The sequence below is a fragment of the Doryrhamphus excisus genome, linkage group LG10 (genome assembly GCF_037039965.1).
Source record: "Doryrhamphus excisus strain RoL-2023G ecotype Guam linkage group LG10, RoL_Dexc_Guam_v1.1, whole genome shotgun sequence".
Lineage (NCBI taxonomy): Eukaryota > Metazoa > Chordata > Actinopteri > Syngnathiformes > Syngnathidae > Doryrhamphus > Doryrhamphus excisus.
In genome coordinates, this window is record NC_136366.1 from 19969742 (window position 1) to 19982579 (window position 12838).

The following is a 12838-nucleotide window of genomic DNA, read 5'->3' on the forward strand; positions in this document are numbered from 1 at the left end:
GGGAACCAATTAAAATTGCTCGGACTGATTAAATAACATAAACATTACTTTTTTAAGGTACATTTTGTCATAATTAATACAGGGCTCTTTTTTGGGCCAAAAAACAAAATGTGAAAATGACAATATTCGCTTACTTAGATTATTTACTTTACTATATATGCAGTGCAGTGCAATGTAGTTAGTATTATATAATTGCTTGCTTTAGTATCGCCCCTTAAAATCTGTACCAATCAAAATGCTTTGTTTACACCTCCTTTGATTGGACATCGTCAGGTCACGTCGGGCAATGCTCGGTTCTCAAAAACTAGGAATTTCCTGTATATATAGGGAAAAACATCCCGACTCAAAACGTTTAAGATATTCCGTAAACTATTTTTAGAACATGTGGTCTAATAGTACAATATTATTAATTTTTATTTTTATTTTTTTTACAATTGCGAACCAGTACAGGTCTCAAGCTTGGTTACACACAAGAGCTGGGCAACATATCCGTACGGACGTGGTCCTGACGTTTCCATGTATAAATACCGTGAACTTTTAACATATTTATTTCACATCTGTGTCGTACCAATACGTGTGTTTAAATACTTTAAATACGAAACAATGAATGTCATTGTGAATCCGAGGTAAATTGAACGCCTCATGAACGGAAGGGTACTGTCGCCATAGCAACTTGGCGTCCGAACGTAGGGCAGTTTTAAGTTGTCCGTCTGGTTATATGGAGCACTGTCGCAGTTTATTAATGTTGTAATTAAATGCAATAACAATGCCGACTTGCTTGTCCGCATCTAAGAAAACAAACAACCATGTTGCTAATCTGATTTAGCTTACAAAGTTGCCGCTACTTTGCTAACAAGAAGACGGGGCTAATGCCGATGCTAGCCGGATGAAGCAAGGCCATGTCCAACAATAATCTCCCGCCGGTGCGACACCTGCCACAGTGGAGCCGAGTCGGGCGTCTCGGAATTCCTTGCCCGCCACGACGATTACCGCTGCACCGCCTGCAGCCACTGAATGTGCCCGCCCTGAGGGACAGAGAGGGGCCGAAGGCTGTGACAGCTGGGTCCGGTCAGGGCGACTCAAACCCCCGGGTCACCTCGCTACAGAGGAATATTGAGTTCTTACAGCAACAACATAAACACACTCTGGAGAAGCTTCACGAAGAAGTGGAATATCTTAGAAGGGAGAACAAAGGTGAGGAGTAACTTTACTTTTTAGCATTTAGCTAGCTGCACTTTAGCTCTCTGCACTTGGGCTCGTGCACGCAGTGACTTCCTGCCTGTGCCAAGTAAGCTTCGAAATAAAAGCATAAGCAAAGCGCCTACTATAAGATACTAGACTCTAGTGGGGTGGGCAAACTACGGCCCGGGGGCCACATCTGGCCCGCCAAGTGTTTGAATACGGCCCGCCCAATCTTTCCAAAGTATTTCATTTAAACTCAACATACAACCTGGCATCATGGCCTGAGCCAACCTTTTGATGGTTTTATCAATTTCCTTTTTTGACATGGTCTGTTGTTTACTAAGTGCTCCTGAAAAAAAGCACATAATAATAATAATAATAATTATTATTATTATTATAATTATTATTAGAACTATTATGATTATTAGAATTATTATATTAATGCTAGTTATTATATTAATTATATATATTATTGTTATATTTGCATATTTTACATAATAATAACATAATAATTATTATTTTAATTTTATTGTAATTATTATAATATTTTATTATTTTTTTAAATATTTAAATATAAATATAAAATAATAAATAATAATAGCAGATTGCATGACAATTTTACAGATACAATAATACCAGGTGGACTGTTACGTGTAAAATATATAGTCTGCCCCCCCCCCCCTGTAAATTTTGTCATATCAATGCGGCCCGCGAGTCAAAAAGATTGCCCACCCCTGTACTAGAGTGTTTTCATTTTAGTAGACAATAGCAATGACTCCACATCTATCTTGCTCCTGGTAATTAAATGCAAAAGGTATTTAATCAGGGTACGTACTATGTTGGCACTGTTGTCCTGTCTGTTGGATGTAGACATGAAGTCCGGTTTCAGTGTTTCAGTTTATTTAACATTCCTCTTGTTTCCTCCATCATGAACCCCTGATGTGCCTTTTGTCGTGTGGATGTTGCAGAGTTGAAGTACAAGCTGATCATGGAGGATCCCAAGTCAAGTAGAAAAGGTGAGATGGAGGTTTAATTACAGAGGTTTTACAAAAATACAATACTCACAGAGTACGTTCATTTACCTTCATTTGTCGGGGCCCAATAGTGCATTGACCTGAATGCCGTCAAAAGGTTTTGCTTGGGTTTTTGTACATTGTCTCAGTTTTATGTAACAAACTGAGTGCTGTTCTTTGTATAGGTCAAAAAAACAGTCTTGTGGCTTTTGGTCCAGCAACTCAGGCAAAAGGACCCTCACAGACCCATTTGCTCAGGTGAATTCCCAACACATCTCAAGTTAGTCAGACTAGAGAGAATTGTATTAGTCACCAATTATGTATTTTTTATTGCTTGTTTTATTCATTTTATATTATTATTATATTTTTATTTTTTCTTGTTTTATTATTTTTTTTGCCCAAAACCTAACCCCGATGCTGGGATTACACAGCTTAAAAATGTTTATTTATGAACAAGGAATCTTAGTTTACGACCCTCTAAATGATTTTTCAACATTAGAGCCCCCTAGATGTGAACTAACACCCCTATAGTCACCTTTACAGTCATTTTACCCAATATAACATAATAAGCATACATAAGCAATTTAAGACATACGTCTTGTGCTCATGTCATGTTCTCTAGGGAGCAGAGTGAGTTTGGGGGTTCAGAGTTCAGTTTCAGCTTGCCATGATTTAGTAGCCCAACACAAACTGTGGCCCATGTTTTAGCCTGTTGTGAGATCATTAAAACCTGCAGTAGAAGCACGTCTGGTGCTTGTGTATCTCACAGAATATTACAGTAACATTACTGATACCTAGTGACCAGCGTTGACTATTTTGTCAGTGTCTTTGTATGCGTCTTTTGCATGCCTTATATTTTTATGTTAGTTCATTTACATGAAATTGCTTCATGTGGGCCAAAAATATGAAACATTTGCTTAAGTATGCATTTTGACTTATAATAGGCTCTATTATAATAGGCCCCATAAAATGTCTATCTGTAGCTCACTGATGGGTAATCTATCTAATGTGGGACACTGCAGACCTAACCGTGGCTCAGAGATGCCGGGAGCGCAGCCTAGACAAGTTCAAAACAATCCATCATCCCATCCTCCCCGCGCTTCCAACCTGCGGGAGTGTGAGCTCCTCATCCGGCAGCTCTACAACACCAACAGTTTACAGTCTCAAGAAGTACGTTTCCAGAGTCGGAAAGCTTCCTGTTTTCTCGTGATAAAATAAACCTTCTGCTCTTCCTCATTGTGCCTTCTAGATTATACGCTACAAGGCTTTGCTGACAGACATCATGCTCAACAAGAAGATCACCCCAGAAAACTACAATCTGACCAAAACATACCTCATTGATAGCACCAGGTAAAGTATCAAGAGCATCAAATTTACCTGACTTTTCTTATATTACGTTTTTTTTTCCAGCAAATCCTCAGACATCAACATGTTTCCTAAACTGGGTCTGCAAACTGCAAAAACGTATGTAAATATGAATATATATCTTCTGCATTAAGCCTACCTATTTGATCTTTAATGGCTGTTATGCTACATTTATTGAATTGATGGCGCTTTTCAGGGCACTTGAGAAATAAATTAAAAGGTCATCAAAGAAATAAAATACCAATAAATGTCATTAAAGAAATGTTTACAGTGAGGAAACGATAGAAATGCACGACAAACAACCTACACAACAGCCTCTCGTCTCTCCCAGAACGGGTGTGACCCTGCCAGCGCTCACACAAAGCATCGGCTCCACCGTGGCGGAGCGCCAGAAGAGGACTCGTGCTGTGCACAGAGGCCACGTCAAGGCGACAGTGCTTTGAGAAGATAACAGCTCATCATCACCTCTCTCGCCGCCAGCCACCTGCGGGATGGCTCAGGTCCATTTTTTATTCCCCGCCACTGAATGACTGAATGCAATATGGAATATATTTCCGGTAGCGGACTGACTCAGGCATTTATTTTTGATGTTTAAGTGTTGGTGACTCTGTTAAACAAGTTCGTATTTTCACTTCCTGTGGGTATAATGGCCAGATGACAAAAAAGACACAAAAGGAAGCTAGTGTATCAAATCAAAACTTTATTTTATTTTTGTATTAAAAGTTGGCCTGCTGTTGGACCTACTGGTTCCTTATTTTAACCAAACATACCTGAATGGTGCTTCAACGTTCTTATTATCATGCAAAGAAAGTATTCATAGTCCTCCGTCCACAAGCAAGCACAATGGTGTTTGTTTATGTCTATGATAAACAAATATTTAGTATGTTTTTGCTTGTTTTGGCATAGGTGTACGGAACGAGCAAGCCCTACAGCCGCTGATGCTCAATGGTCTGAGCTCCATTAGCATGCACACAGTGTCGCAGTGCTCAGAGCTGCTCTGTTGAGGCAGCTGCAGCCACAAGGGAGATGGTGACCGAAACCTCAAAAGCAGAGGAACGGTGCTGCCCGCCGCTTTTCACGCTTAGTCACTGTTACCTAACACCTTAAAAAAACTTTATGTTAAGCTTCATGTCAATTATGATCATGCTAACTTCACATCATGAAAGACTACCTGGTTAATATGCAACAATGCTGCGTCATTTATTTTTTGTTTCACTTTCAGTTTGAGCTACTACGCACTGATAGAACATGTGTTTCCCATACATTTGTGGCATCACTCCAGGTCACTGCTGTGCGCGTGAGTGACAAGAAGAAAAGCAAGTCAAGTTATTTTAAGTTAATAAAGTATATACAGTCTAAATATTATGGAAGTGAAGTTGTAATTACAAGAAGAAAATTTACACTAGAACGTTGAAATAGTTGGAAAATAATATTTAAAAATAAAAGCAGAAATGTAGTCAAAATATTCAGAGAAAAAAAGTAAACAAAAAAGGTCACAATGTTATGAAAATAAATAATATAATAGATTGTGTGAGAAATGGCATTTATTAAAATACAGGACCTGATAATGTAGTACACCAATGCTGCGTCACGGCAACATGATTGACAGCTGCGGGGGAGGGGCTGGCCCAGCCTCGTCACCCGCCCACCGCTTTCCTCCCCTCCCTCGCTCTCTTCCTTCTCCCACCTCCCCCTCCGGGCGTCAGTGACGTGCACACTTCAAGAGCGGGACCTGCCCTCCCGTCGCCATTTTTTAGCCTCGTACTCCAGCTCCTCGGCTTATCGGTAGGGAAGCGCAGACGAGGAGGAATAGGACAAAGTATTTGGGAAATACTCCAAAGCGACCGAGCGGAGAGGAACGCGCGCGGTCGCTCCCGTGTAACGTGACATGCACGCGCACGAGACCAGCCGCTGTTGTGCAATCTTCTCTCGGGTAAAGAAGACGTGTGGCGGGCCGCCATTTTTCTCCTTCGGCGCCTCCAAAGTCCGCTCCGACTCGAGAAGCGGGATTCAAGGAGGCCTTTCCGCGACGCGTGCCTTACCTTAAGACCCCGAGAAGATTCTGCTAAATAATTTTCCACCGGCGACGTTGAGCAGACATGAGGAATTAACAGACTAAGCGAGGACACCGCTCCCTCCGCTTCGTCGCCTTCTCAGAACAGACCCTGACCAGAGGAGATAACTTACTAGACGAAAATCTTATCGTAAGGAGGAAGCAAAAGGGGAAGCTTCATTGAACATTTGTTGCGTTGACGGCCGTCCATGTTTATTTGTGTGAAGTTTTTTTTCTTTGTGTGTCCTCCTCGACCCTGCTGACCACAGGAAGCACAATATGGTCCAAAGTTGGATCCGAGCCTGCCGTTTGTGAGCACGTCAGGTAGTTTGGTTGAGGGGAGCTCCACAACCTGCAAGGTGGGGCGGCCGAATGAGCTGCCCTGCAACCTCCGCTTTGCAGTGACGTCAACACCCCCAGTCGAGAGACCAGGTTGTCGTTTTCCTCACCTGTAGGCTGACCTTTTTAATTTATTTTTAAACAGAGATGTCCACTGCTCGCTTTGACTCATCTGATCGCTCGGCCTGGTATTTCGGACCCGTGTCACGCCAAGAGGCACAGAATAGGTTACAGGGACAGAGACATGGCATGTTTCTGGTTCGGGATTCGTCCACCTGCCCCGGCGACTATGTGCTGTCTGTGTCTGAGAACTCCAAAGTCTCTCACTATATCATCAACTCTTTGCCCAGTAAGAGGTTTAAGATTGGGGACCAGGAGTTTGAGCACCTCCCTGCCCTTTTGGAGTTCTACAAAATCCACTACCTGGACACGACCACGCTGATAGAACCAGCTCTCAGGTAGGAAGGATTAAAGTACACACGTCGTCTCCTCCTCAGATTGCCTGCAGATCAACTTTATCTAGGTTGGCTATTTTTATCAGAAGTAACCTACTTTCAGGCAGACTGCAGACTGTTATGTCATGGAGGATCAAGACAAACGTGAAGATGGTGCACATGGCTCCTCTACAACCACTCATGCAGCTTGGAGTCCTCCGAAATGAATAGAATGCGCGTCATACCACATTTTGGGAGGTTGTTAAAGTAAAAGCCTCCTTTAGAATACATAAAATGTATACATGGTTTGGTGGATTCATAGAATTGAACACCATCTTTGGCCTTGGATTCATTCAGGTTTCTAATACATTTCCCCATGAGAATGAGTGGAAATTAAATTACAGTAATCAGTTGAACGTTTCTATTAACAACTATTTATCATTACCGAATGTTGCGATAAGCACAATTGCCTACTGGAAATCAATATGGGGCAATATGATAACTTCATAAACAGATTATTGTGGAGCAAATCTTCACAATCATCAAATTTACTAAATCTATCAACTTTATTTGTCTTTTTGTGGTTCCTTTGTTATAAATGTAATATTTTCATAGCCGTAGCATGGAAAACCTGTTTACAACCTTTTGAAAGATGTTAACATTATCAGAGTCCTCTTCACAAGATATAACACCCCTATAACCACCTTTACCTTTGAAGCATTTGGCTAGATTATTCAATGATGCAGGGGGTCCTCACCCATGGTTTCTCTTTCTAGCTTGATGAAAGTATACCATTTTGTCCTGGTTTACTAACTACTTGCATGGGAAAAATCCAAAGTTACATGGGTGTAGTCTACATTACTTATGTCTCCCTCCTGTGTTTCATCAACTCCAAGGTACCCAAGCACAGTCTGTGGTCCCATCCAGCCCATGGTTGGCCAAGAAGAGAACCTGGAGTATGTTCGGACTCTGTATGACTTCACTGGCAGCGACGCAGAGGACCTCCCCTTCAAGAAGGGTGAGATTCTAATCATCTTGGAGAAGCCAGAGGAGCAATGGTGGAGCGCCAAGAGCAAAGAAGGCCGCGTCGGCATGATCCCTGTGCCCTATGTCGAGAAACTGGTACGACCTTCGCCCCACCCGGGCCAGCCCACCCTCGGATCCCGCAACTCCAACAGCTACGGCATCCCCGAGCCTTCGCACGCCCTCATCCATGCCTACGCCCAGCCGCAGACCCCTTCGCCGCTTCCTCCTGGCACTCCCGGAGCCGTCATCACTCCGCTGCCGTCGTTGCAGAACGGACCCGTCATTGCAAAGGCCATCCAGAAACGAGTGCCCTGCGCCTATGACAAAACAGCTCTTGCGTTGGAGGTAAACGCCATATGCCTTATTTCAGTGTGAATGTTTGTCCATTACATTTTACATCGAACCAGAAATCTGGAGCATGCACCAATCACAATATCAAAACTGACAAGTCATCAATATGCACATGTAGCTTGTCTACTCGTGCATTAGGAGCTAAATGCATTGTTGCACCAAGAGCTTTTTGGAGCAATCACTTATCGGCAGTAGACTCTTTAGAAATATAACAGACTGTTAAGAGCTCTTGGCAGAGCACAGGCAGGTCAGCCAAATTCTGCTTTAGCCCATTTGAGCTATACATTACATTTGATCTAAATTCAGGTAAAAATGTTAACCTTTTCAAACAAAGACCCTCGATAATTCATGTGGATATCTGTACAGTGGGAGTTGAGTCGAGATTGTGTTACAGTTTGGTGGCAAATGAGGCAGTAGCCTAGCTAGATTATCCACTGCAATGTTATCATTAGCGCTGTTGCACAGCACGGGATATGACTGATATCTCATTGAGATCTGCCTTCACTCCCGCTAACATGTTGAAACATGTAATAGGGTTGCAAGGTGCTCCACTGTAAAAGCAGACCCAATGTCTATACTGCATCAGCTGGCGCTTACTCCCTTTTATACTCAGCAACACTATTAGTCCTATGTCTTCTCCCCTAGCCTTGATTATAAGGAACATGTAATAGCATCCAACCCTGCTAGGCATGATTACTTAAGTGCAGTTGTCTACCCCGCCACCTAGATGGGATATTTCATTTCATAGTAATGATGCAATTGCACGGTCAATTAAGCAGCTCTGCAAATAGTAGGTAATGGGGAAATACGTGTTGGAGAATGTGTCATCATTTGATGTAGCATGGGAGTCTAAGAAACCACACAGGAAACAAGAAATAAATGTATCCCTCTACTCCATCATTCAAATGGAAGTTTAGGTGTATATTTAGTAGGAACATGTGTGATCGTCTTGTCAAAATAAAGTAAAAAAAGATGAACAGTTGCAAAAAGAGAGCTGGATGCCATGTTTAATGACTTGTGAAAATTGATAGCCTGCTTTTGCTGCAGCTTATACCATTCCACGACGGTGGTACGGTGATTGATTGTACCGAATAAATCTACACGTTTGAATGCTTCCTCTGTGGAACACTGTTGCAAATGTAGAATACCCTACTTATAAAATATATAAAATGTACCATGAGCATCCAGCAGGGCCCCGTTGCGTCACTCTGAAGTAGTTGAAGTCGAAAGAAGCACAATTGTAAATAATTGATCACATTATGAAGTAGTATTCTTTATAAATTTAATATTTTTTTAGTGTAGAGAAATTCTGTTTGCAACTAATATCCGTTTTAAGTCTATAGCCCCCTTTACATTTATATTATCCACTATAGAAGACATAACATTTTAGTAGGCATATACTAGACATAAATACACATTTCCCAATCTTACACGCTTGCATTGAGAGAGCTCCTGTTTTTTGGCTGTGACTATTATCACATCTTCTACATTCTTATGTGTCATTCATTGAGCCACATTAATGTTTGAAAATGCTTAAATTAGGCCAATAATGCATATAATTTGATTAATCAAATTCGATTAAATATTCACATTTATTTACTATGTATTTGTGTGTACATCAACAAAGTATCATCTTATACGAGGGTGTTACTTAGTTTCGGTGCACTGTGGTTCTTTGACCAATTGATCCAGCTGACCTTTTTTTTTTTTAATAGTTGTCGGTCAGGCATCCCACCAAAGCTTTGGGCTGCAGCATTCTTGGCATTCCGGAGTGCCGTAAAAGATGATTGTGACAGACAATGTGACCTGCTGTCCTTTTGAAGTGGAACTTCAGTTAAAAGTACAAATGGCGTGTCTTCACGTGCGCTTCCGTGTGTGTGGCTTTTCTTCTCTCGTCCAGATGAAGACCACACAGTGTTAAACAGAATGAGGTTGCGTTTAATGTCACAACCACCTCAACCCTAGTCTTCGCAGTCATCTGCTTAATCCATTTCTGTTTTTTAAAAATGTATTAAGTTAGTTTTTATTGGTTTGACCGCACACATTGTAGGCTACGGTCAGGACACTATGGTAGTGGGGCTATTCAGGACGAAACAAGGATGGCTTTGAAGGAACGCTTTGACAAAATGCTTATTGTGCTTTTGTATGAGGTAGGAAGGTTGCTGTTATTGTAATAAGACTATCAACTTATTTGACGTGATGTTTTGATCGGTGCAATCTTACCCTTGAAGAAGTGCATCACCCTCATGATTTGTTGATCGCCATTGGAGCATCTCCTGACATTAAACATACTTTATGTAATCTCAGGCATTTACGTTCTATTAGATATTGTTGCAGATGTAAAGGAATCACATAAATGTGTGCGTAGTTTGGAAACCAAGTGGTGTGAAGGTTTACTCTGCGAAAGATCCTCTTAGTAGTTAGCATAGCAAGCACATGAGAATATGAATGATGGCACAAAAGTGTTTAAAAATGTTTTTTTCCAAAATTCCCATGAGCGTTCCCATGTGGTCAGGGCCTTTGTAGTGAAACGAAATCTATCCAGATATGTTGTTGACATATGTGAGATGCTAATATTATAGGCTCATTCTGTCTATGCTGGTCCTGTGTTAACTCGCCCCCTCTTCCTCCTCCCCTCAGGTGGGCGACATAGTCAAGGTGACGCGCATGAACATCAGTGGTCAGTGGGAGGGTGAGGTGAACGGGCGCAGGGGTCTCTTCCCATTCACCCACGTGAAAATTGTAGACCCCCAGAACCCAGACGAGAGTGACTGAATGACCCGAGCCAAGTGACTGGAACCTTCTTGCCTGGACCGAGCTGTACGTGAGTCTTTTGGGTGCCCCCCAAATCCCAACCTTCCTCTCTTTCTCTCTCTCCCCCTCCCAAAGTGTCACTTTGTGCTTTTCCTGCTGAGAGGCGGTACCCTGACAAGGCCCACCCCCTTTCTTCCTATGTTTTGCCGCTGCTGCCAGAGGCTTTGACTGTTTACATCCTCGGATCGAACTAAAAACCTGACTCCCCTGACAAAACAGTGTTCTCACACCGGGTTCCATTACATTTCTACATTTGTGTTCGCAGTGTATATTTACCACACAGCTTGACAATTTTCGGGCGTGTATGTTGCGTTTGTGAGTGATTATTTGTACAAAGTGGGCTACCCATGGACTCAGGCTACGAGGAGCTAACAAGAAGCTAGTCTAATATTCTAAGCACACGCAATGTGATTTTTGTGTCATGGACAAACCTTTTTTGTTGTTGTTAAATATGTGCCACCTGATCAACAATTTAGCCATGGACTAGCCAGGGATTTATGTGGGGGGGGGTGTCTTTGCATGGCTTGGAGCACAACAACGCTGTACCTAAAGATTAGCTTGTTTGCAATGCAAGCGACACCCGAGCACTACAGCACTTCCCACTATAGCACATCCCATGGATACCCCTAAAAATCTGTCAGCCAATTACATTTCAATAAATGCCTTTAAAAAAAAAAATAAAATAAAAGGAGAGTCTGATAAATGCATTTTTCCGCATTCATTCTCCTCCCAATGTTTTTAATGTACTCGTCTATTTAGGATTTTTAACTAGCTTTATTTAAATGCGCTCTTTATGCAAATGGCCTCATGTCAGTGATGGGAATGTTGCCATCATTTCTTTTTTAAACATAGGATTGTCCACCCCTTATCTGCTGTAAAAAAAAAAAAATCCATATATAAGTAAAAAAAAAAAAACCTGCCTCTTCCTCACCTCAAAGCTTTGGGTTGAAATGGTTTTTACTTGCTCCTTTTTTCTTTGCTGGGATGTGTTCCTTCAACAAAAGGGAAACAGGCCTGCTGGTTGCCTGTGTGCAAGGAGACGCTTGTGGCCAAATGCTGCTTTACGTCATGTATTTCCTCATGGTTCTGATTTCATAGCCTCCTGGTCTGTGACCAGCGTGGCGTCATGAGACTTGATCAAACCCTACTACTTAAGCAATACACACCCTGACTGTCAATTAGCCCTCCTTGAGGGGAACTTCTCGTGCTTCTGAGTTGTTTAGTAATGGCATTAACAGTATTACTGTGTTCCCAACTTCTAGGAAAGCCTGTCTTGGACTTCAGAATTAAAAGAATTGTGCCTTTTTATTTTCTTATACCATTGACACGTGTTAATATTTCCCATGGTTAACACTTGTGCTGGTATTGACCCTTTATGTACAGAACAAGTAAATAAAATTTACATCTACTACTTTAAAGCACGTGTGTGTTGTCCTTTTGAGCGTAACTGGAGCGCCTCGTGTTCCAATACGTGACAGTTCCACTTCTGTTAATTCTGCTTCTGCCCAGGAGAAAGGAGGCAATTAATGAATTTTAATGAAGCGCTAATAAAAGATAGTCAGCTGACCCGGACGTGGCAGATGGAAAACTTTTCAAGGGCAGCGTGTAGGAGTACATGTTTGCTGTTTTCTTCTACGCCTCGCACAAACAAAATGGCTCTCATGTCCTTTTTTTTCAATTTATATTTATAAAACCTTGATAAGTGTTTTGGTACATTTTCATTTTTGTATTTATATAATAACAGAAAATACTAAACATTAATAGCAAAACACAGGGTTTCACCAACAATTGGACATGGCTCTCTCCGCTGGAGACTACCAGCACTCAAACTCTCAATCCAAATACATGTTAGGAAAAAAAAACACACTTTAGGATAAAATTTAAAGCAAAGAAATTACAGGATCTAGACATTTTAACATTTTTCCTTTCACACAGAGCCTTGTAGACATGAAATAACGAAATAATAATCCATAGACACCTACACTCCTCCTATCCTTTTTGTACTTCATGTCTAATGTACTAAACTTGGTGTTTGAAACAAAGCGGGGAAGGACAGATAAGCCAAAAGCCTACTTGAAAACTTACCACTTCCACATGGAAGGCGAGGAAAACCACTAGCCTCTAGCCCCCAGCCCCCCATTCAGTCTGGCTCTGCAGGTTAATGTGATCTAACGTCATGTCTCCTAACAGCACTGATGGCCTGGTGGCATTCAGACATGAGTCTGATCTCTCCTCGAACCACTTTCTTTCTTCTTTCGCTC

General features: G+C 41.7%; 2 protein-coding genes across 3 annotated transcripts; both read left to right on the forward strand.

Moving 5' to 3' along the window:
• Positions 1-364: 364 nt before the first annotated feature.
• Positions 365-4630, forward strand: ccdc74 (coiled-coil domain containing 74). Of its 2 annotated transcripts, XM_058055268.2 has the most exons (7): positions 366-1194; positions 2151-2198; positions 2381-2453; positions 3218-3365; positions 3445-3545; positions 3606-3659; positions 3892-4630. In XM_058055268.2, the coding sequence occupies exons 1-7, from the start codon at positions 900-902 to the stop codon at positions 4001-4003; spliced, it is 831 nt and encodes a 276-aa protein (XP_057911251.2). In that variant the 5' UTR covers positions 366-899; the 3' UTR covers positions 4004-4630. The 2 variants fall into 2 exon arrangements, with proteins under 2 accessions (XP_078650401.1, XP_057911251.2); XM_078794275.1 differs by lacking the exon at positions 3892-4630 and having other exon boundaries at positions 365-1194; positions 3445-3550.
• A 621-nt stretch (positions 4631-5251) lies between these two features.
• On the forward strand, positions 5252-11998 carry crkl (CRK like proto-oncogene, adaptor protein). Its single transcript, XM_058055255.2, has 4 exons — positions 5252-5937; positions 6098-6410; positions 7283-7757; positions 10404-11998. The coding sequence occupies exons 2-4, from the start codon at positions 6100-6102 to the stop codon at positions 10536-10538; spliced, it is 921 nt and encodes a 306-aa protein (XP_057911238.2). The 5' UTR covers positions 5252-5937; positions 6098-6099; the 3' UTR covers positions 10539-11998.
• The last annotated feature ends 840 nt before the right edge of the window (positions 11999-12838 follow it).

Coding starts and splice junctions, on each gene's coding strand:
- crkl (XM_058055255.2), top strand. CDS start 6,100: ATGTCCACTGCTCGCTTTGACTCATCTGATCGCTCGGCCTGGTATTTC. Junction 6,411..7,282: donor CTGATAGAACCAGCTCTCAG/GTAGGAAGGATT, acceptor ATCAACTCCAAG/GTACCCAAGCACAGTCTGTG. Junction 7,758..10,403: donor AAACAGCTCTTGCGTTGGAG/GTAAACGCCATA, acceptor TCCTCCCCTCAG/GTGGGCGACATAGTCAAGGT.
- ccdc74 (XM_058055268.2), top strand. CDS start 900: ATGTCCAACAATAATCTCCCGCCGGTGCGACACCTGCCACAGTGGAGC. Junction 2,454..3,217: donor TCACAGACCCATTTGCTCAG/GTGAATTCCCAA, acceptor GGGACACTGCAG/ACCTAACCGTGGCTCAGAGA. Junction 3,366..3,444: donor ACAGTTTACAGTCTCAAGAA/GTACGTTTCCAG, acceptor TGTGCCTTCTAG/ATTATACGCTACAAGGCTTT.